The sequence below is a fragment of the Hippoglossus stenolepis genome, chromosome 6 (assembly GCF_022539355.2).
Source record: "Hippoglossus stenolepis isolate QCI-W04-F060 chromosome 6, HSTE1.2, whole genome shotgun sequence".
Lineage (NCBI taxonomy): Eukaryota > Metazoa > Chordata > Actinopteri > Pleuronectiformes > Pleuronectidae > Hippoglossus > Hippoglossus stenolepis.
In genome coordinates this window covers 17,846,374-17,868,295 of record NC_061488.1, presented here as the reverse complement: position 1 = coordinate 17,868,295, position 21,922 = coordinate 17,846,374, and the positions used below count along the sequence as shown (strand labels likewise).

General features: G+C 39.3%; 1 protein-coding gene across 3 annotated transcripts in view; it reads right to left on the bottom strand.

Moving 5' to 3' along the window:
- Nucleotides 1-7,073: 7,073 nt before the first annotated feature.
- Nucleotides 7,074-21,922, bottom strand: part of LOC118111243 — a 47,636-nt gene continuing 32,787 nt past the window's right edge. For all 3 annotated transcript variants that reach the window (XM_035159673.2, XM_035159672.2, XM_035159675.2), the window contains 12 exons: nucleotides 20,902-21,006; nucleotides 20,629-20,705; nucleotides 19,779-20,414; nucleotides 18,453-19,082; nucleotides 17,226-17,945; nucleotides 16,005-16,640; nucleotides 14,778-15,497; nucleotides 12,122-13,940; nucleotides 10,628-10,804; nucleotides 9,712-9,888; nucleotides 9,170-9,216; nucleotides 7,074-8,902 (listed from right to left, as the gene is read on the bottom strand). In XM_035159673.2, coding sequence (XP_035015564.2) covers nucleotides 8,376-8,902; nucleotides 9,170-9,216; nucleotides 9,712-9,888; nucleotides 10,628-10,804; nucleotides 12,122-13,940; nucleotides 14,778-15,497; nucleotides 16,005-16,640; nucleotides 17,226-17,945; nucleotides 18,453-19,082; nucleotides 19,779-20,414; nucleotides 20,629-20,705; nucleotides 20,902-21,006 — 6,271 coding nt within the window. In that variant the 3' untranslated portion in view covers nucleotides 7,074-8,375. The remainder of the gene's footprint in view (nucleotides 8,903-9,169; nucleotides 9,217-9,711; nucleotides 9,889-10,627; nucleotides 10,805-12,121; nucleotides 13,941-14,777; nucleotides 15,498-16,004; nucleotides 16,641-17,225; nucleotides 17,946-18,452; nucleotides 19,083-19,778; nucleotides 20,415-20,628; nucleotides 20,706-20,901; nucleotides 21,007-21,922) is intronic.

Genomic DNA, 21,922 nt, shown 5'->3' with positions numbered 1-21,922 from the left:
GCACACCAGGATTTAAACCCCGAACAAACTGCTCACGAGTCAACAAACAAAGTGTTTTTTCAAAATGTCCAGGTAATAAAATATTCATAGGAGCAGAACAATAAGAGGTCTATAATGTCTACTACTCTCCCAACACTTATTATAGAAAAAAAAGCATCATTCATAAATAATAGAAACTTATTCTCAAAAGTCAAAAGTCCTGCGTGTGACCAGGATTATTAATCCAGCACAGATCTGTTGCGTTGCTGACGTCTTCTGATTTTACAGGACGAAACGAGAGCATAACTTTTTTGAAGATCAAAAGTATCCCATTATTCATAATCTAGACAACATTTCAAGGCTATTGTGGTTTAAAATTTCCAAATAAAAAACTATGACTCAGCCGCATCTGGTTTTATCTAAAGTTTGAAGGCTAAACCTGGTTCAAAGCTGATTGGAGCTCTTACTGTGCAGTTGTGTTGTTTAGGAAATTCATGCTGCATGTGTCGTTTCCCCACTTTTCTCCTGAGTGACAGAGACATAACTTTACAATGAGCTCTTTCCGGGGCTTCCTGTCCTCGGCGAGACTGTGCGCTACGTCTCTCCCCACGAGACCATCATGTGGGTGTTTCTCAGTGCTGAGTCCTGTTTGAGATATCTGGAAGAAATACAACCAGTCACAACAAACGCAGTACATACCCAGTTTATAAATATGACACTGCTGTGTTCATGTAGGAAATCATCAGGTCCTTTATCCCGAAATACAATCTTCCTGAGGGTCATCATTGTTTTCTGTTCCTCTCTGTACACATTGAGGATCTCGTTAAGATACTGTGGGTTCCTTCACCTCTTTCTGTTCAAGAGATCAAACCTAAGCCTTAATATATGAATTATTTAGCAATGTCCCTTTCATAATAAATAAGCTTTGACTAAACCATCTCTCTATGTTTGAGGTTGTATTTATTTGTGCAATGGTTTCATGTAAATTTCGAAAGTTTAAAAGTTAAAAACCGTATCGTTACTTAAAAGCTGAGGGTTAGTAGTGTGGTAAAATACAAAAGAAAGTAATGTTTAAACATGGTATATAAAAAATGTAAAAAATGTTTTGCTAATAAGAGATGTACTTTGGATTTGGTGGCATTAACATAACAACACCACATTTGATGTGTTGTTCATTTCCCATTCAGGATGTGTGTGTGTGTGTGTGTGTAAGGTTTGTGTGTGACGGTGTGTTTATGTCTGGATTAGTTGTGACAGACCAGGTCGTATATCCCTCAACACTCTTCAGCTTTCCTCTCCATCGTGACTGTCTGCACTATGTTTTTGTGTGTGTGTGTGTGTGTGTGTGTGTGTGTGTGTGTGTGTGTGTGTGTGTGTGTGTGTGTGTGTAGAGAGAGAGAACAGCCAGATCATAAATGAAATGGTCACTGCTGTATGTTCTTAGCATGTGCTTCACATGAAAGAGGGAGCTGTTACATGAAACACATGTTGGCTCTGTGATAATTTCTGTTATAAATCTACAAACAAAATGACGGTGTCAACACACTGCAGTTTAAGGTGACACATGCAAATTGACAAATCGCCCTCACCAACTTGACACCACATAGTTTGCAGCACAAGTGCTATCAAACTAATGAAAGTCGTCTGTGTTGTGCTGAGAAATGAGGAGGTGATGTTGTGATGTAGAGATTGATTGGTCGGGATGATATTCGTATCCTGATGTTAGCGACTTTGCTACTTTCAGACAGACGCAGGTGTCACTTCCCATCTTCCCATTGTCTAGCAAATGCACTTGTAAACATGTGAGTGTCCACGTCCAAGTTTGTCTGCACACGAGGTCTGGTCAGTTGCATTGTTACTACATGGTTTACTTGAGGCAGTGGAACGTGATATGTCATGTTTGACCACCAAAAACCTGATGTCACTTGTTTTAAGGGTGCATGATCAAGACAGTAAAATGCCACTACTATAGGCAGGTTCACAGTGCACGTATGCTCTGCTTGTTGCACACACAGGTGGTCTGCTGCAGACGGTGTGAAAAGAGAAGCTGGTTTTCAAAGGGAATGGGAGATGACACTGTGATCGTTTTCTTGCATTTACGCCCCAGGACACACCCACGATTAATTAAGAGACTATGTACGACATTTTTGAACCAGGCAGTGATTTTTTTTTTCTGCCATTAAACTGGCAAAAGTAGTCATGGGTATGTCCTATATGCACGTATATGCCATGGTTTTCAGACCAGATTGACAATATGCTTAGATCATTAAAATAAAGCTCTAGAGCTAAAGAGTTAATAGACAGGTATAGTTGAAAGTAGTATCCCGTCATCAATGTTTTTAATTTGCATGTGTTTTTGTAAGGTGCAGTGAGCTGAGCCACCAAAGACAAACAAGATGCATAAGAGAAAAAGCAAAGGAGAGAGAGAGAGAGACAATGAGAGAGAGGAGGGAAGCAGATGAATTGTGAATCAATCACAGTTTAACTTTGTGGGATTGGCCCATTTAAACCCACCAGTGAAATAAATCAAGTGGTACCCAGTCGTACAACAGACAGACACAGGCCGGCTGTGGCCACCCATGAGATAAATGAGGGAATAGGGACCTCCAAGTCGAGAAGCTTTTAAGTTTGACTAGGACAAGAGTCTGTCAAATCTTTTCCAATCCTTTAAGTTCTTCCAGGGCTTCAACCCAAATTCAAAATCTCAAGTGCACCCACCCACACACACACACAACTCTCAGCCATATTCAGACCAATCCGTTTATATGTCACTGATGATTTATGAGTTTTGAGCAGCTTCATGTGTGGTCCAGATACTCTAAGCTAAATGATTTAAGCTAATATATAGTCAGCATGGTATTACAACATGAACATCTCATTCAAGTAGGTCGATGAAGTTGTAATGTTCAAATATAGTTGGCCATGCGTAGATGGTCTGTGAGGAGCTCATATGCCTGGAGGGTGCCTGGAGTGGAGCTGCTGCTCGCTTGGGTTAGAAAGTAGCCGGTTGAGGTGGTTCAGAATTTGATCAGGATGACCCCTGTATGGCTCCCTGTGGGGCTAAAAATGAGATTCAGTGGCAAACCCAGAAGACACTGGAGGCCTGGGAGAATCTCAGGACTCTTCAGACAGAGCTGCAAAGTTGCATTGTAAAGTTATGTCTCTGTCACTCAGGAGAAAAGTGGGGAAACGACACATGCAGCATGAATTTCCTAAACAACAGAACTGCACAGTGCGAGCTCCAATCAGCTTTGAACCAGGTTTAGCCTTCATTGTGTTGTTGTGAGCGATGGTTGTGAGCAAACTTTTTGATGTGGAGGAGTTGCTGCAAACTGGACCTGGACAGCCGTCAAAAACTGAATAGATGCAGTAAAAATATCTGAAATATTTAATGTAATACTTTTATTGTGACAATGAATTGACCGTATAGGTGTGAATTTGAGAGTGAATGGTTGTTTGTCTCTACATGTCAGCCCTGTGACACGCTGGCGACCTGTCCAGGATGTAACCCTCCCCTTCAACCCAATGTCAGCTGGGGTTGGCTCCAGTCCCCCTTCGCGACCCTTAAAGGAGGCTAAGTAGCAAAGATAATGGATGGGTGGATGGAGGTTAATACCTTGGTAAATAATGGGAAAAGGATAAATAAAAAATTACACGTGTTGAGGTCCAACCACAGCAGCTTAACATTAAATCCAATTTACATAATGTGGATGACCTGACGGATAAAAGTTTTAAAAGATTGTTGAAGCTGCAAGACATTTAACATTTAAGAAGTCTGCCAATATTTCCCCTCTGCATCTCACAGTTAGTTTAAGTCTTACATCTTTTTTTCCACGGAGTTCAACAGAGCATTGAAAACATGGTAGCAGTGACATCATTCTTCTTTGGTGAGTCTTAAAAATCATAGTGCAGCCTTTTTTTATCGTTTTACCCTCAGTGTGGAAAAGGAAAAGACCCAAAGACAGCGATGAAGTATAAATATGTGTGTGTGGACTTCTACAATAATGTATCAATGCTTCAGTACAGAAAAACATGTACATTTCTATACTAAAGCATTCATATATTATATAATAACATATAAATGTTTCAGTTAAGAGTGGCTTAGTGCTCTTCCTCCCTCCCTCTCTCTTGTCCATTCCTATTTTACCCCATCAGGTCTCATCTAATCATTTAAGTACCAAAGGGGGTGACCTCATCACCCCAGTGCCATGGTAACGCCCTGCAGCCGTGCACCCTGGGTCCCGAGGATCCTGGGAAGGTGGAGGAATGTGGAATGTGATTGGTCTGTGAGAGTAAATGTGGACGCACAGGGTGGGAGCTGAGCAACCTGAGGATGGATGGATTAAATGACAGCTTGGGTATGCACGCACATGGACGCGCACGCACACACACACGCACACGCACACGCACACACACACACACACACACACAACGCACACGCACACGCACACAACATTGTTAATGCAAGACAAAGACACACAGGAAAACACACAATATGCAACTTCTGATCGCCAAAGTATTAGATGACATAACACACGACCCTGCAGCTACACACACTCATATTAACACACAACCATGTGATACCTGTGAAACAGCAGCTATCAGAGCCTAATTCACTTTGTCTGTCCAGGCTGCAGGGCAGAGGTACGAGGTGATGGAAGTGAAAGGTGCTGAAAGCCTTTGTTTTCATACATTCACACAATGTCAGGGTTTAAATATTTCAAATAGCTGAGTTGTACTTGCTTTGCTGCAGTTTACTAAATCACATGGCCATTACAGCTTCCTTTTAAACGGTTGAGGTGCACTTCATATTGATGACCCTGTTGCTGAATGGGGTTTACGTTGGACGTGAATCACTGTTCTGAATGAGCATTCAGGTTCATGTTGAGAGAAACGTCAACGTTTTAATATTTGGTTTTGGCTGAAAAAAGAGAGTGAAGTCACAAAGAGAAAGTCAGCTGCGGAGGAGAATAAATCACAGGTCTCCAGAAAGGTTTGTGTCTGTGTGCTGTGTGTATTCTTCATGATGAAGTGCTGTCTCTCTTACAAATATACCAAACTTTTATTTTATCTCAAATTCAGCATCTTATCTACCTACTAATTACACAAAATGTTTGTGGAACGCACATCTTGTGAATCTTTCATCTTATCGGCTCAACACTCTGCATGGTGGCCAAGGAAAGTGCATTGCCAAATTTGGTCCTGTTTGGACATACGCTACGTTCAAAATCAATAAACTTTGAATGAACAGGTGACCAGCACTTTGTTGCAGCAGCTGCTGGGACTAATCCACATAAGTCACGTTAAGTCGAGCTTCACCAAACTTTAAATGAACAGGTGAACAGGTATTTGTGCAGCAGCGGTGGTGCTTCTTAGTATAATGATCTCAATTGCCTCTTGGTAGTAGTCTGTATATACACACTGCACCGACAGGATCTCTAATGTGGATCTTGCTGTAAGAAAAATGTAAGAAATCGTACACATCTGTATGTCTCTGAGGGATCACATAAGCAAATCAAACACAATTAATCTCCAAGGTAGAGCGAGTTGTCCACTAACCAGAGGGTTGGCAGTTTGATCCCTAGTTTCCCCCAATCCACATGCTGAAGTGTCCTTGGGCAAGATACTGAAACCCAAATTGCCCCTGACTGTTTGAGCGATGTGTGATAGAGGAAGTGTTGCACATGTAGATGCGTTGTATGAATGTGTGTTTGAAAAAAACTGTAAAGAGCATTTACCATTAGATCTTAAAGTCTCCCAAAAGAACTATTTAATGAAGCATATGACCAAGACTTGCAAAGATTTTTTGATCAGGGCAGGAGGAATTCAAGTTTTGCAGCTCAAAAGCAGTGACATTCACACAAAGTCCCTTGTCTCCATCCAGCAAACCCACACAGACGCTCATTCATTCCACTGGAGGCTGGCATAGGCAGCTCCCTAATCAAAACAAGTCTTCAGAGACAGGCAGAGAGAGCGAGAGGCGCTCCAAATGTGTTGTCAATTAGCTGCAGCAGATCAATGGTACAGAGTGAAAGAAGCAGGAACAGGAAAGGTCCTGAATGAATCAAACAGGTCTGTTGTTGTTATGAGCTCTGTGATGTGGGACCAGGACTAAATGTTCAGCTGTGAGTTTGTCAGCCTCTTCAAAGATTTGGTCAAGAATTAGGTTTATGAAAACAATGAGGCAGCTTGTGTAAAGAGGCCTTCACTGCACTGGTTGCCATATTGTCCCAGAACGTTTCCTTTCAGTTCTCGGTTTCCCCCTCCCTCCCTTTTCTCTTTCTTCTTGGCCTAGCTTTCCTTCAGGCCTGCCCTCCATGGGTGTAATTCATTATCGCCTCACGCACATGCAGGCAGACTTGCACATACCAGCAAACGCTGTGAAAGACACACATGAATACATGGGGAGAGACATTCAAACTAACTTTTTAAAAGTATGTGCATGCACGTGTTTGTGTTTTTTGGAAGATGCATTTGTTTAAAACATAATGAATTGATACCTTGTACAGTGATTTCTGCTTTTGTAAATAAAGATTTGAAAATATGCATTGGACCTGTGTCTGTTTTAAGTGCGTCACTCTGCATAATTAGTTGATTGGCCCTGGACAAAATAAGAGTTTCTTGTTTGGGATGAAATTTTTAATTATTTTGTTCAGGGTATTTGACAGTTTCTCTGTGCTGTGTTTGTGGGAAGGCAAAAATTGGAATTATATTAAAATGAACTGTGCCGACTGTGGCATTGTGCACAATAGCTATGGTTGTGTTGCTTTTAATTTCTACATTAGTTTATGTTTCAGTGCAGCTGAGTGCCACAAAAGATAAGCTGATCCTTTATTACTCCCACGATGGGGAAATTTGCATTGCAGTGCTGGGAGGCTAGTCACTCCGGGTGAGGTCCCCACGTTGATGCATGTGAGTGAGAGCACCGGTGTAACAGGCCATAGTATACCCCCAGTCCGTACTATACCTGGGGTTAAAGAGGCCTAGGCTAGATTATACCCCGGGTATATTATGGCCTAGGCCAATTCATACCCCTCAGGCCAGATTATACCCCCATGATATCAGTAGTGTTGAGTGATATACACAAGAATTACTTAATTTTTCAACATTTTATTGGGGGTTCAGCTTTGTCAGGTAAGTTAAGTGAGAAAGCTAACTGACTTAAATCTTAAAACTCTAAAACATAGACTTTTATTACTTCAACCAGAAAAACAGAAAAAATATTAGACTTCCACAAAGATCAAAGATTACTACATCCTGAAACTTCAACTTCTAAGACTAGCAAGTCCTCGCTACAATATAAATGTTCAAAGTTAAACACTGATAACAACATCAAAACATCCACAAAGATCAAAGATTACTACAACACTTCTCAGTAGTGTTACACATTAAAATAAAAGCACATACCCAAATCATAATGCAATTGTAACATAATATAATAAAAGTCATAACGTCCTGAAACTTCATCTTCGAAGACTAGCAAGTCCTCGCTACAATATAAATGTTCAAAGTTAAACACTGATAACATCAAAATGATCATGCTTGTTTTCAAGATAAAGTGCATGTTCTGTTGATGACTGCAGATTGAAGCTTGCGGGATAGGTCAACCAATCCATGGAGTCACCGACTTTGCCTAGGACAGTTTATCCCCTGGGGTATACTCTGGCCTGGAGGGGTATAGTATGGCCTAGGCTGTTTTTTTTACTCTACTAACTTTTGTTAATAGTTATTTTGCAGATTCATGTTAAAATATCAACTAATACATTGTTATGTAAGGCAGGTTTTTTATTATTTATCTAGCACAATGGAAATTCAAAGTGCTTTATATCAACATACAAGTCCCATAAAACATAGAACATTTATAAAATAGTGGAAACAAAACCGACAATCAAATACAGTAGATCTGCAGTAGTAGCTCTGGAGATTTATTCCAGATCTGCGGGGAATAAAAACAGAAATCTGCTTCTGCATGTTTGTTTTTACAATTTGTAGCTGCTCACAAAATAACCACCCATATACAATTCTTTTTGAATAGTTTCCCTATGATGTAGCACAAAAAAAAAATTTGTAAATTTGTAAACACAATGATCATTATAAGTAAAAATGTAATGTAACAATGCAAAAGTTTTGCATAAAAGCAGTTTTAAACAATTGATGCTTTACAATTTGTACAATCAGTTTTATTCATTCATTTCAATGTGAACTCTACGATATCTCAGTGTCATCTCACTTCATTTCTTCCTTTGCACTGTTAATATTGACTTTCAGTATGAACAACTGAACAAGAACAGCGTGACATATTATTGTTGAAGAACTGAAATGATGCAGTTGTGCTTTTACAAACCTAAATGCTACGTAGGGCATCAGGTCCTCAGCTCTTCCCACCACAGAGTCCTTCAGTCGATCTCACACAAAGTCAAGGAGCCCTTCCTGAACCAGAAGCTTGGGAAGAGCGGTTGTGTGAACTTGGCAGAGAAGGTGTGTATAAGGCTCGACGTTTCTGATGTCACACTGTAATAACTCACACTACCGCCATCCCAATCCAGAAACACTGCTATTTTTTGGCAAGGGGAACCCTTTATAGGTGTGGATTCTTTCCCATGTAAGGCAGTGTATCCAGCCTTTGAGCAGCGAAGACTCCAGGACATCTTGTTGCATCCTAGGCCACCACTGCTGTCCCATTTTCTAGACACTTCTCCATATGCCACTGAGATGCAAACTTCCCCGCTCCACTCCACTTCCCAGTACCAAAGGCCTTTCAAGCCCTCCTCACAAGACACCTGAGACCTCTTAAACCTGTGATCATTTGCAAGTCGTGAAACCTTCTCCTCCACTGTCTTTACAGTTCTAACTTTCCTGTTCGATTCAGAAAATACAAGTCGCCTGCTGGCTGTCTTTTCATCAAACTTCAAATCTACAGCATCTAAAAGAGAAACAAATGCAATAATTCAGTTTGAGTGTTGATTGTGTGGTTAAAAGACTACTTTACATTTTGAATTTGATTTGAAAAAGCAACATTTTTGAGTCAGACAAAATAAACACACCCATTATTACAACCTGTACTACCGATAAGGTTTAGTGAGAAATTAATCTCATTGTCATTTTAAAATGATTATGCATCAGTTCTGTGATTCATACTTTACTGAATTAATTCAAAAAAATATAGTTGCAGTTACAGAAAAACCCTTACATTTCTTCAGTCCTGGCTTTAACCGATGTGCTCCACCATGGTCCAAACTGTACAAAATCAAGATATAGTTTTCCATATTAGGGTCGCCGTATAAATTCATATGAAACAACAGCAAAACCCACAACAACAATCATCATTTTTAACTGCTAAATAATAGGCTGCTGAGCTATTAAACATATGTGAAGTGCTTGCATGGGCCGGTTTTGTATTGGACTAAACGTGACATTTTGGTAAAGCAGCTAAATTAATGTGCTAAACTGAGGCCAGTCTGAATCAGCCATGTGTTCAATTACTCTTGTAAGTACTGAGAAGAAGTGTATTTTAACAGAGAGGTAACCACTTAGCTTTGCTTATGATCAATAGGTCCATAAATATGAATCTTGGAACTGAACTGAATGTAATGACTGAATCGTGTATTTTATGATTTTCATCTTCATTAGGAGCTTTTGTGTATATGTAGTTTCAGTATAACCTGTTGTAAGAGATCCAGCTACAACATTAAAAATGGACACATTTAAACACATCCTGCCATCTTCACATACCACAATGTCTGCAGTTTCCTTTTTGGATCCTCCGCTATGGCAGTGAGCCTCTTCGACCCACTGTCTCCTGGATGATTGTAACTGAGATCCAGCTCTTTCAGGGGGGAAGCTAGGTTGGAATCCAGAGCTGAGGCGAGGGCAAAGCAGCCTTTCTCTGTCACCTTACAACCCGACAGCCTGCCAACCACACACATACACACGTTTTGAAAAACACATTGCAGCAAATTCTGTTACTGCATTAATCCTGACTAAGCGCTCAAGCATTTGTCCGGATTATGAAAACACAATGCATTAACATATTAAATCACGAACTGCTTTCTTTGACTGTTAGAAACTGATAATATTTAGTCTTCTCTGTCCATGTCAGAGACATTAATTAGCAACTTTGAATCAGATATTAAGATACTGGGGGAAGGATACTACCTGTGTTCTAAATCAAGGGAAGGGTCCAAAGTAACAGCACTAGCAAGAGCCTTGAGCCTTTTTAATGTAATTAAACATTTAACCCAGTCAGCATGCCTCTAAATATTTGCCTCTACTGTTCCCTAAAAAGAATCAAATCAAATGTTTAAACTTAGTAGTGCAATAGATGCCAAATTATCTTATAAACCTGAGCAACACATTTAATTTGTCCAAAGATTGTTAATAGAAATGCTCAATAAGAAAATACAGAAAGCTACTGGAACAAAGGTTAGCTCAGTGGTGAGCTCAGGACCTCATTCATGCAGCTTCTCTCAAACTTGAGCCACTTTCACAAGTGAAAGGTTTCAAACATTCGCTGCACAGCTCAATAAACTTGTTTGCACTTTGGAATAGTTACACTTAAATCTAAGCATTGTAATCCCCCCCCAACATGTACATGATATTGTGTAGGTTGTGTTGCTCATTATAAAATGTATAGAACATGTATACTTACTTGAGACTCTCTAGTTTACATTGTAAACTCTTTAGGCCATTAGCAAGTAGCTCCACTCCTGAATCCAGCAGGTCATTATGACTCAGGTCCAGCTCTATGAGATTAGAGGACGTGGAAGTGAGGACTGAGGATGTTAGACCTTTACAGGACTCCTCAGAGAGCTTGCACCAACTCAGCCTGTAAAAAGAGAAAGGTCCTGAGGATGATTACTTGGTTTATTAGGTAGGTGCCAGTGCTGGAAATATGCTGGTTAGTTACATGTAGCTGAGACTGTTAGCAAAACAGTGTTATCTTGTTTCAGGGGACAGGGCTGAGAGTGAAAGAGCAAGGATGGAAGTCACTGGATTAACTCATTTTAAAAGGGTATCCACAAGAGTGTGAAATAAATCAGGGGGACAAGATTAATTTACAGTGGAAACCACTTATAGCGATCACGGACATAGTAATCAACCGTTTATATGGATCAAAAAGCTTGGGACAGAATCGTTCCTATAGAATTTCCATTAAAATAATTTGGTTACTGTGATCAGGTAATCCGCTTACAGTGTTCATTTTGGGTGTTTGGACCATAATAAAGTTGTTTTTTTACAGTTTTTATTAGTTCCGTCAGTAATTTACTGCTCCTCTCTCTGTCTCTATCACTCACCCTGCCGATGCCAACTAAATCAGGCCAAACTGAGCCCACCCCACAATCTCTACTGCTCTCCATATATCGTCTTAGTTTACAAATTGTGTTGTTTTTACCCAGTCTACACATGTGTACGATGACACTGTTTGTGTGTTCATGTGTGGGTGCATGTGTGTGTGTTTGTCACAGCTCGAGAGTGAGGAGAAGAGAGCTTCCAGGACGGGCTGATGAATGCCCGCGCTGCTATGAAGACAGATTTGACTCATTAAGAAAAGTATTGTGGTGATCAGTGTTGATATTGTGGCGTCATTTCAAACTTTAAACTGTAGCAATCAGAGACGTCAGCTGAGTTGGTGTCAGTGTGTGTGTCTGAGAGAGAGAAGCGAGCAGCGAATTAAGTGAGTGTGTGTGTGAGATGTCCGCAATGTTACCTTACCCTTAAGTTCATACAGAAGCTACACAATATAGTATTAAAAACGTTTACTAGTTTGTTAATGAGAATCTGTTTGCAAAACTAGTGGAACTAAATGAAATAACTGAGCAGTGAATAGCATTTAGTCCACCTAGCCAACTGGGTCAGCCAACTTAAGTTAAAAATGTAAACATATGGTCTGGCTTAGCAGCTAGCTGAGTGTTCTTTGCTTAGACAAGGGTAGGATTCAACAGCAGTAAGAAAACTGTACCTCCTTTCAGAGGGCTCAGCAAGTTTATGACTGAAGTGCCTGACATCCACAGCAGGATCTTATGATAGATAATCATCTAAAAACTGGGTTTCCATAATGCTGACGTAAATATATATTGTTTTTGCATAGGGCTACATCATAATACCATAATAATATTTGTAATACTCATTTTAAAGTACTTACAATGTAGTTTTGGAGACTTTGACCACTGGCAACATTCCCAGAAAAACTTTTTCTGATTTCAAGTACTTTTTCAGATCAAACACATCAAGTTTCTCATCGGACATAAGCAGCACATAAGTCAGAGCTGACCACTGGGAGGTGGAGAAATTTTCAAATGCCTTTGTCTCTGACAGCAGGTACTTTTTCACTTCTTTAACAAGAGACTGGTCATTCAGCTCATTCAAACAGTGGAAAAGATTGAGGTTTTTATCCGAATCCTGGATCTCTTCACTAATTTTGTGTTTGATGTAGTCAATTGTTTTCTTGTTGGTCTCTGTGTTATGTTCCGTCTTTTTCAGAAGGTCTTTCAGTAAATTTTGATTTGTTTCCAGAGAGAGACCAAGCAGGAAGCGAAGAAACAGATCCCAGTCTCCATTTTTACTATCTAGAGCCTTGTCCACAGCTCTCTTGTAGAAGTCCGATGCAGACAAGTCTGCAACCACCTCAGACAAGTCTGCATCCACTGAGGTGGGTTTTGAGAGCAGATTTTCTCCTTTGTTATTGAACGCTTGAAGCACAAAAAAAGCTGCCAGAAACTCTTGAATGCTCAGATGGACAAAACAGAAAAAATGATTCTGGTACTGCCCACAACCTTCTCGTGTAACCCGAGTAAATAATCCAGAGAACACTGCAGTTTTTTCTATGTCAATACCACACTCTGTCAGGTTTTCTTCAGTGAAGAGAAGGTTTCCTTTCTCTAGCTCCTCGAAGGCCAGTTTTCCCAAAGATAGGATTGTGTCTTTGTTCCTTGTATTCCAGCATGAATCTGTTTCAGAACTCTCACTTGTCTCCTCATCACCATATTTCACATTAGCCTGTCTGCATTGCAGCAAAAGAAAGCAAAGATACATGTCAGTCAGCGTCTTGGGCATGCCCTCTTCTTGGTTTCGATTCACAAAGTCCTCCAGAACTTTTGAAGTGATCCAACAGAAGACTGGGAGGTGACACATGATATAAAGGCTTCTTGATTTCTTGACATGGGACAAGACCTTCATAAGAAAATCCTTATCACTGAATCTCTTCCCGAAGTACTCCTCCTTCTGGTCATCATTGAATCCTCGCACCTCAGTAACCCGGTCAACTTTATCAGCAGGGATATTACTGGATGCTGCAGGTCGGGAGGTGATCCAAATTTGAGCTTCAGAAAGCAAGTTTCCTTTGATAAGGTTTGCAAGCAGAACATTCACGGAGGTTTTCTTTTTCACATCAGTCAAATCCATATCTTGACTGAAGTTTAGGTCAAGGCGACATTCATCGAAGCCATCCAGGACAATCAGAACTTTGTACTTGTCATAGTTGCTTATTTCTGATTCCTTCATAGCAGGGCAGAACTGATGAAGAAGGTCTTCGAAACTGTGCTCTCTGTCTTTTTGCAAATTCAACTCCCGGAAAGGAAGAGGAAATATATATTGTATGTCTGTATTGGCTTTACCCTCAGCCCAGTCCAGCATGTACTTCATTGATGCAAAAGATTTTCCAATGCCTGCCACTCCGATGGTTAGCACAGTTCTAATTGGTATATTTTCACATCCAGGTTTGAAGATGTCATGATATCTAATGGGCTTTTCTTCTGTTACTGGTTTGAATTTTGCCTCCTGAACCTGTCTGACCTCATGCTGATCATTGACGTCTCCCCTCTGTCCCTCTATGATGAAGACATTTGTGAAGACATCATTCAGAAGAGCAGAGGTTTTCTCCTTATCAATCCCCTCAGACACCCGGGTGAATTGCTCCCTCAGCTGAGATTTGAGTTTCCTTTGACTTGTGACATCAGGCTTCTCTATAAGAAAACATTTTGACATGAATTATTAAAACACCAAGAATTATGCGGTTGTTTTTTTATTTGAGTAAATACTAGTGAAGCTCTAAAGAGTTGCAAAAGCAAAAGCAAAAGCTAGTTCAGTCATCTGCTACTGTTCATTACATCTATCTACTAATTCCAAAAAGCTGTCTGTTTGTCTCTCTGTATGTGGAACACATACTGTATGTCAAGAATTGTTCATCTTATTAGCTTCCCACTTGTAATTGTGTATTGTCATAAAATATGAATACATTTTGAATAAACCAGTGACCATCATCAGCGTAAGTGATGTTGTCAATTAGGGTTGTCACGATACCAAAATAATTTCGATAGCAAGTCATACATTTCAATACCCATATTTTTTCAACACTTTTCGTAAAAAGGAAAGTCGCTCTATCTGAGCCAGTGGCACCAGACTTCTGTAGTAAAAACATGGGTTGAGAAATGATGGTGATAAATTAGTCATAGCAGAGGGTTTAATTCGTTTTTGAGGCTACCAGTAGTGTGCAGGCTAATCCTGGGTTTGAGCTTCATCACCATGAAATGTCAGACTTACAATGTCATTTATGCCCATTATTTCCATTCTCAATAAAATTGCAATTTATCTGTTAAGTGTTTTCTAGTTTTTTATATTCATGCATGAAGGTGGGTTTTTGACAATGGATAAGTGACCTTCACTTTACAGCATTAGGCTTTGTATAATTCAGATCAAGGTCATAACTTGTTAACTCCAATAACATAACGTCTTATTATAGATGTGCAGCTGCTGCAGTGAGAGAGAGAAAAACGCACGTAAATACAGGTAAAGCATAATACCTCGTATTTCTGTCATCCTGTCATATGACGTATCAGGCAGGGAGCAAGATCGGGAGGTTATCCAGAGCTGGGCGGAAGGAAGCAGGTTTCCATTGATGAGGTTTGTCAGTAGCACATCCACTGAGGCTGGCTGTAGGACATCTGTCAAAATGTCACTGTGGTTGAAGTCAAGAGGTTGTTGATAACAGTCCAGTCCATCCAAGACAAATAAAACTTTGACATTTTCATAGTTAGATATGACATATTCTTTGGTCTCCTTGAATAAATGATTAAGAAGTCCCACCAAGCTGATTTTTTCCTCTTTTATCCCATTAAGTTTTAAGAAGTCCAGTGGAAATATAAGTTCTTCATCATCCTTTGCTTTGACAAAACGGGTCCACAACCAAGTGGAAAGTGATTTCTTATCATTATTTTCTGCCCAGTTTTGAATGAACTTCTTTACATGGAAGGTTTTTCCAACATCAGGTTCTCCAATAGTAAGCAGAGTTCTTATTGTCTGTCCTTTTTCGCATTTGAAGATTTCAGATGTCTCATTCACCTTTTTGAATGATTTTTGCTTTCCATTTTTCTCTTCATCATTGGTGTCACCAACACATTTTTCTCTAATAATGTGTTCAGTGTTTTTCTGGTTAGGATGAGTTTGGTCTTCAACTTGAGAGTATTCTCCACAAAATCTTTTCTTCAGGCTTGATACCAGCTGCTGTCGGCGCTTCAAGGTCTCTGAATAAACAGAACAATTTTCTGCATATTATATCAACTCTTGTGCTATTTTTAAAGGTTCAGTGTATAAAATCTAGGTGAAAGGGATCTATTGGCAGAAATTAATAATAATATTAAAATAATCCCAGTGATATTTTCACAGTGTGTAATCATCTAAATTGGACAAATTGTTGTTTTCTTTACCCTAGAATGGGCCCTTTATATTTAAATACTTTATATTTACATCAGGAGCGGATCCTCTCTACAGAGGCCTCAGTTTTTTCTTTCCAAACTGGACGAACTACCTTTTGAGTTTTAATGACGACTGAAGGCTCCTACAGGTTCTCTCTCATGTTTGGAAGGGGAGGTTAGGTGAGGGGTATTCAGCTGCAACATGACACTTCAACTTCAGATGTCACTAAATTCTACACACTGATCCTTTAAACTAAAATAACAATAATTTGTCATACAAAAATAACACCACCTACAGAGGAAATTGTGAGCTATGGAAATCCCAAAGTTTCTTACCTCGACATTCTGTCACTTTCTGAATATATTGAGAGGGAATCTTGTCAACTCCTGAAGGTTGAGAGATGATCCACAGTCGAGCAGAGGGAAGCAACGTCCCCTTGATGAGGTTTTTGAGCAGCACATCCATTGAGGCTCGCTCTTTTATGTCAGTCAGGTCCTTGTTTTTTTCAAAGTCAAGATCAAGTTTACATTTTTCCAGGCCATCAAGGATAAAAGCTACTTTACACTTGTCATATTTGGGAGCTTGTCGTGGTTTGATATCCCTGAAGAAATTATTAAGCAGATCTTCCATGCTTAGAGTTTTGTATCTGCTTGAATTTAGCTGATTGAAATTAAATGACACAATCAAGTCTGTGTCTTTGTTGGAGTTTCCTTTTGCCCAATCAACCATTAACATCTCTTTTTGAAATGTTTTACCAATACCAGGAACACCCTTCATTAGAACTGTTCGCGTACTGTTCGAAGGTTCAAATATTTCATTGTAACTTTTTAGAAGTTGTGGTTCGTCTTTCTTGCCTTCGACAGCGTTTATCACAAAGAGTTCTGTGTCAATCTCTTTTTGACTCTGATCTTTATAATCGTTGAGAATTCTCTTCTTCAGGTGATCTCTGAGTTCCGGCATGCCATCTTTCTCTGAGGTAAAACAAAAACAGAAAAGAAATATAATGACCTCTCTAATGAGATATGGCAGTAATTTTATATTTTAAATAATTAGGGTTGTCACGATACCAAAAGAATTTCGATAGCAAGTCATACATTTCAATACTCATATTTTTTCAATACTTTTCGTAAAAAGGAAAGTCGCTCTATCTGAGCCAGTGGCACCAGACTTCTGTAGTAAAAACATGGGTTGAAAAATTATGGTGATAAATTAGTCATAGCAGAGGGTTTAATTCGTTTTTGAGGCTACCAGTAGTGTGCAGGCTAATCCTGGGTTTGAGATTCATCACCATGAAATGTCAGACTTACAATGTCATTTATGCCCATTATTTCCATTCTCAATAAAATTGCAAATATTTTCTAGTTTTTTTGTATTCATGCATGAAGGTGGGTTTTTGACAATGGATAAGTGACCTTCACTTTACAGCATTAGGCTTTGTATAATTCAGATCAAGGTCATAACTTGTTAACTCCAATAACATAACGTCTTATTATAGATGTGCAGCTGCTGCAGTGAGAGAGAGAAAAACGCACGTAAATACAGGTAAAGCATAATACCTCGTATTTCTGTCATCCTGTCATATGACTCATCAGGCAGGGAGCAAGATCGGGAGGTTATCCAGAGCTGGGCGGAAGGAAGCAGGTTTCCTTTGATGAGGTTTGTCAGTAGCACATCCACTGAGGCTGGCTGTAGGACATCTGTCAAAATGTCACTGTGGTTGAAGTCAAGAGGTTGTTGATAACAGTCCAGTCCATCCAAGACAAATAAAACTTTGACATTGTCATAGTTAGATATGACAGATTCTTTGGTCTCCTCGAATAAATGATTAAGAAGTCCCACCAAGCTGATTTTTTCCTCTTTTATCCCATTAAGTTTGAAGAAGTCCAGTGGAAATATAAGTTCTTCATCATCCTTTGCTTTGACAAAACGGGTCAATATCCGACTGAAAAATGATTTCTTATCATTATTTTCTGCCCAGTTTTGAATGAACTTCTTTACGTGGAAGGTTTTTCCAATATCAGGTTCTCCAATAGTAAGCAGAGTTCTTACTGTCTGTCCTTTTTCGCATTTGAAGATTTCAGATGTCTCATTCACAATTTTGAATGCTTTTTGCTTTCCATTTTTCTCTTCATCATTGGCGTCACCAACACATTTTTCTCTAATAATGTGTTCAGTGTTTTTCTGGTTAGGATGAGTTTTGTCTTCAACTTGAGAGTATTCTCCACAAAATCTTTTCTTCAGGCTTGATACCAGCTGCTGTCGGCGCTTCAAGGTCTCTGAATAAACAGAACAATTTTCTGCATATTATATCAACTCTTGTGCTATTTTTAACGGTTCAGTGTATAGAATTTAGGTGAAAGGGATCTATTGGCAGAAATTAATAATAATATTAAAATAATCCTAGTGATATTTTCACAGTGTGTAATCATCTAAATTGTACGAATTGTTGTTTTCTTTACCCTAGAATGGGCCCTTTATATTTAAATACTTTATATTTACATCAGGAGCGGATCCTCTCTACAGAGGCCTCAGTTTTTTCTTTCCAAACTGGACAAACAACCTTTTGAGTTTTTATGACGACTGAAGGCTCCTACAGGTTCTCTCTCATGTTTGGAAGGGGAGGTTAGGTGAGGGGTATTCAGCTGCAACATGACACTTCAACTTCAGATGTCACTAAATTCTACACACTGATCCTTTAAACTAAAATAACAATAATTTGTCAAACAAAAATAACACCACCTACAGAGGAAATTTTGAGCTAGGGAAATCCCAAAGTTTCTTACCTCGACATTCTGTCACTTTCTGAATATATTGAGAGGGAATCTTGTCAACTCCTGAAGGTTGAGAGATGATCCACAGTCGAGCAGAGGGAAGCAACGTCCCCTTGATGAGGTTTTTGAGCAGCACATCCATTGAGGCTCGCTCTTTTATGTCAGTCAGGTCCTTGTTTTTTTCAAAGTCAAGATCAAGTTTACATTCTTCCAGGCCATCAAGGATAAAAGCTACTTTATACTTGTCATAGGTGGGAGCTTGTCGTGGTTTGATATCACTGAAGAAATTATTAAGCAGATCTTCCATGCTTAGAGTTTTGTCTCTGCTTGAATTTAGCTGATTGAAATTAAATGACACAATCAAGTCTATGTCTTTGTTGGAGTTTCCTTTTGCCCAATCAACCATTAACATCTCTTTTTGAAATGTTTTACCAATACCAGGAACACCCTTCATTAGAACTGTTCGCGTACTGTTCGAAGGTTCAAATATTTCATTGTAACTTTTTAGAAGTTGTGGTTTGTCTTTCTTGCCTTCGACAGCTTTTATCACAAAGAGTTCTGTGTCTTTTTGACTCTGATCTTTATAATTGTCGAGAATTCTCTTCTTCAGGTGATCTCTGAGTTCCTGCTTGGCATCTTTCTCTGAGGTAAAACAAAAACAGAAAAGAAATATAATGACCTCTCTAATGAGATATGGCAGTAATTTTATATTTTAGAGCAATGTGGTGGCATTTAAAAACGTGTTATGAATTCAGTTAAAGCACAGAGAAGAAATGGTATTATGATATTTAATTGTGACTATCAATATACAATGTTATGAAATTCGACTTCCTTTACGATCAGAACAATTTTCTGCATATTATATCAACTTTTGTGCTATTTTTAACGGTTCAGTGTATAGAATTTAGGTGAAAGGGATCTATTGGCAGAAATTAATAATAATATTAAAATAATCCTAGTGATATTTTCACAGTGTGTAATCATCTAAATTGTACGAATTGTTGTTTTCTTTACCCTAGAATGGGCCCTTTATATTTAAATACTTTATATTTACATCAGGAGCGGATCCTCTCTACAGAGGCCTCAGTTTTTTCTTTCCAAACTGGACAAACAACCTTTTGAGTTTTTATGACGACTGAAGGCTCCTACAGGTTCTCTCTCATGTTTGGAAGGGGAGGTTAGGTGAGGGGTATTCAGCTGCAACATGACACTTCAACTTCAGATGTCACTAAATTCTACACACTGATCCTTTAAACTAAAATAACAATAATTTGTCAAACAAAAATAACACCACCTACAGAGGAAATTTTGAGCTAGGGAAATCCCAAAGTTTCTTACCTCGACATTCTGTCACTTTCTGAATATATTGAGAGGGAATCTTGTCAACTCCTGAAGGTTGAGAGATGATCCACAGTCGAGCAGAGGGAAGCAACGTCCCCTTGATGAGGTTTTTGAGCAGCACATCCATTGAGGCTCGCTCTTTTATGTCAGTCAGGTCCTTGTTTTTTTCAAAGTCAAGATCAAGTTTACATTCTTCCAGGCCATCAAGGATAAAAGCTACTTTATACTTGTCATAGGTGGGAGCTTGTCGTGGTTTGATATCACTGAAGAAATTATTAAGCAGATATTCCATGCTTAGAGTTTTGTCTCTGCTTGAATTTAGCTCATTGAAATTAAATGACACAATCAAGTCTATGTCTTTGTTGGAGTTTCCTTTTGCCCAATCAACCATTAACATCTCTTTTTGAAATGTTTTACCAATACCAGGAACACCCTTCATTAGAACTGTTCGCGTACTGTTCGAAGGTTCAAATATTTCATTGTAACTTTTTAGAAGTTGTGGTTTGTCTTTCTTGCTTTTGACAGCTTTTATCACAAAGAGTTCTGTGTCAATCTTTTTTTGATTCTGATCTTTATAATCGTCGAGAATTCTCTTCTTCAGGTGATCTCTGAGTTCCTGCTTGGCATCTTTCTCTGAGGTAAAACAAAAACAGAAAAGAAATATAATGACCTCTCTAATGAGATATGGCAGTAATTTTATATTTTAGAGCAATGTGGTGGCATTTAAAAACGTGTTATGAATTCAGTTAAAGCACAGAGAAGAAATGGTATTATGATATTTAATTGTGACTATCAATATACAATGTTATGAAATTCGACTTCCTTTATTGAATGTTTGTTTGAGTACCTGCAACACTGATGAAGTCGAGTGGGTCATCCTGAGATCGGTTGCCTATCTCTTTCATTGTCTCTGGCTGGAGTGTGCTTCAACACAGACAAAACATTTTATTATTACATAGTTCAGTTCTCAAGTTTGTGTGAGTAAGGAACTATAATTTTACTGTGACAGAAATAGTAACTCTTGCTCAAGACATGAAATGACTGGTAATTTATAGTCTATAATCTCTTTAACTCCAGATCTAACTATACCGAAGCCCTGGCATTACCAACATTATCTCACCTTTGTTGTTTGTCACTGAAGTTGATAAGTTTGTCCATGGAGCTGTCACTTTTCACAGAAACATGGCTGGGTTCAGAAGAGACCGATCCTTCTTTGTCAGAAAACCTTTAACACAAATGGTAGAAATGTTTTTACAATGACAAACATTAACAGCCAAATCATTTAGAGCTCCAATATGTCAATTACAGTCAATGTATATGCACCAGTGTACGTCATTCTGCACAGTCAAGCTCAAACATCCAAGAGAAGTAGCAATGAACAAAACACATTTCTGAGTAAAGAAGGATGACTTTAACACAATGGAAGAATTGCTCTCTACTACACTCAGGCCTCAGGTGGGAGGTGTAATTCATTGTCATAAATACAGGTTACGGTATGAACCTCTCTATTCACAGCAGTACACATGTGCATTTTTTTAGAAGCTGACAGAAAAGGAACCAGCAAGCTGAGAAGCCAAAGAGCATACTTTGTGCAAGTTGTAAATAGGCTGGTTCTTGCATATATCCTCTAGTGCACTAACTTGAACACATCATCAGTGCTGTATCCTGAAGCCATTGGGTGTTTCAGGTCTTACAACAGACACCCATCCAGGCGACCTGACCGAGATTGATCAAGTCCCGGCCTGTGTTCAAGTGGCGTTCTTCTGACCCCACTGGTCACCCCTTTTCAGCCAGAGACACCTGGATGCTTTCTTAGCTGCCTCCATGTTGTCACAAATGGCTCTCCTCCTGCTCTGTACTCTGATCCCCAGGACTCCATAGGCTTGAATGGCCTGCAAAACCCAGACTGTCTACTTTCACTGGCATACAGATGGTCTCCCATCTGTTCCTGCAGCAGTCCTCCAGCATCTTCTGGTATTTTGCTCTTTTCCTCTCTTGAGCCTCCTCCATCCTCTCCTCCAAGGGTACGGTTAGCTCATGTAGGATGAGCTGCCTTGTTGTTTCTGAGACCAAGATGATGTCGGGTCTCAGCGAGGACTGGGTGATGTGTGATGGAATTTTCAGCTGCCTCTCCAGGTCGA